Genomic DNA, 2,308 nt, shown 5'->3' with positions numbered 1-2,308 from the left:
CTAACGTTAGCCCCGGCCACTGCAGACGGGCTAACGTTAGCCCCGGCCACTGCAGACGGGCTAACGTTAGCCCCGGCCGCTGCAGACGGGCTAACGTTAGCCCCACCTCCTTCATTAACCTCATGATTAGCCAAAATAAATCCTGGTTCACCTCCAGTTTGATAAATAACGCTCCTAGTGGGAACCAGATCTAAATGATCCACAGCTGACAGTTTCTCCCTTCCACCTGATAAACTCCTTAAAGCCTCCCTCACCCCAGGTCAGGAGTCTGATAGTATGCTGTCCTTTTCCTCTCACATTTCTCTCGCTCTGCTTACTTTCTCTGAGGCGCCTCTCGCTCCCCCATGGTTCCATCTCTGCTCTTATCCATAGTCTTTTCCCCTCTCACGTCGATTACTCTTAACTCTTCTATTTTTGGTCTCCCTCAAAAATCCTTAAACAAGCTTCATGCCATCAAACCCAGCAGCAGGCATCGTTTCTAGAACCCCCTCCTTCCATCACACCCCCCCAGTCCTACAGCAGCTCCACTGGCTTCCTCTCAAGTTCATTCATTTTAAATCCTGTTAGTAACTTTTAACCCAAACCTTTCCCTCCATATCTCTCTGATTTACTTTAAATGACTCCGTCTCTCATACTTAGACCTTCCTTTGCTGCTCACCTCGTTCCGTCCGCTCGTTTCAGCACTTTGGAGGACTATTTATCTCGGTGTGCATCCCCCCCCCTGGGATTATTAAAAAATTGGAACCCATTGGTTTCCGATTGCTTTCCTGTGTTTCGTTTGTGTTGTTTCTCCTAATGATGACACTGTTCATTGTTTTTAATTGTACAGTGTCCTTTAGTGCTATGAAAGGTGCACCAAATAAAAAGTGTTGTTATTGTTTAGCCGGCGGTCCGTCCGTCACATGTTGACTTGATGCTGTTTTTGTCGCCATGCAGAGATGGATCAAACAGGTGGAGGACGAGAGCTGCTCCACCAGCCTGGAGGACGGTACCGAGTCCACTTCATCGCAGCAAAGCACCAGCAGCCGCTCAACCCCCAACCCCCTCTGCAGCGGTAGGCGTCCCTCCTCCTATGACCCCCCCCATGTGAACGCATTCATGTTATATTTTAGAATAGAGTAGAAAAACCCTTTATTGTCCCACTGTGGGGAAGTTCTGGTGTTTACAGCAGCAGAAAGATCTCCTGCTGGGAGGAAGGATCTGTGATGACGCTCTCTGGTGCATTTAGGGTGCAGCAGTCTGTCACTTTTCTCCTCTCTTCTTTATCAGACATCAGCACACCGTTCAAAAAGCGGCAGCATAAGTACGCCGCCGAGGCCACGCCGGCATCCTTGAACCACCTGCTCCGTCCGCTCTCGCCCATCACGCCACCGCTCCCCGAAGACTCGCTTCACCCGCTGTTGCCCTCCCTCCGTGGCCCCCTGCTGCTGAACGGCGTGGTCTGCTCGCCGATGCCGTCGCTGCCCACGAGCCGCTGCAACACGCCGCTTCAGTTCGAGGTAAGAGCCTCAAGCAGGAGGAGACGACGGACGGTGAAGCGGACCGTGGTTCCTTACCGACAGTAATGCTTTCTACTCGATACCACGGCAAAATAAAAGTACGGTTTTTGTTGAGATAAAAAACCTTTTTTCAACAGAATCATAGATAAGTTGTACTAGATATAAAACAACGACGCAAATCAATCAGTTCGTCTCAGGTTTTATTCTGCATCTTTATCCATTACAGCTGTGAATGAAACGTCAGAGCCGGCTTCAAATTCCTTCATATCAAACTGAGACCTCAATTAGTATTAAAATGTCTTAAAATAGTTACCACGTCACAAATAGTGTTTTTTTTTTATGTAATCCGTATAAAAGATTAAAATAATTGCCTTTTTTATTTTTTTACATTTAGCAAACGGCTTGCTGTGACCGTCCCGATAACGGAACCAATAAAAATGATCCTGCGGCCGAACAGGGGCTGAACAAAAGTTTTACTTTTATTTAGTTTAATTTTGTAAAACACTTTCTTCTCTGATTATTAATCTAAAGAACAAAGGACAGAATAATGAGTTTGCTAAATAACGGTTAGTTGCAGCCCCACTAGGGCTGGGTATTGTTCAAAAATTTTCGGTTCCGGTACCAATACCGATACCTTCACTTCGATACCGGTTCCTGAACGATACTTTTTTCGATACCAGTTTTATAATATCAATTCGAAGAAAAAGAAAATTACACAACATAAAAAAGTACAAATCTTGAGTTTTATTATAAGCTCTGATTTTTCCATTTACATTTTTCCTCTTACATAAAAAAAAATAAAAAAAAAA

The 2,308-nt window shown here is 45.4% G+C and overlaps 1 protein-coding gene across 3 annotated transcripts in view; it reads left to right on the top strand.

Annotated features, from left to right (window-relative positions):
- The window catches only part of setd5 (SET domain containing 5), a 42,580-nt gene that overhangs the window by 29,522 nt on the left and 10,750 nt on the right, over positions 1-2,308 (top strand). For all 3 annotated transcript variants that reach the window (XM_015401451.1, XM_015401450.1, XM_015401452.1), the window contains exons 17-18: positions 937-1,054; positions 1,270-1,499. In XM_015401451.1, coding sequence (XP_015256937.1) covers positions 937-1,054; positions 1,270-1,499 — 348 coding nt within the window. The remainder of the gene's footprint in view (positions 1-936; positions 1,055-1,269; positions 1,500-2,308) is intronic.

The sequence above is a fragment of the Cyprinodon variegatus genome, unplaced genomic scaffold (genome assembly GCF_000732505.1).
Source record: "Cyprinodon variegatus isolate N-32 unplaced genomic scaffold, C_variegatus-1.0 Scaffold1220, whole genome shotgun sequence".
NCBI classification, from domain to species: domain Eukaryota; kingdom Metazoa; phylum Chordata; class Actinopteri; order Cyprinodontiformes; family Cyprinodontidae; genus Cyprinodon; species Cyprinodon variegatus.
This window is presented reverse-complemented; position numbering and strand designations above follow the sequence as displayed.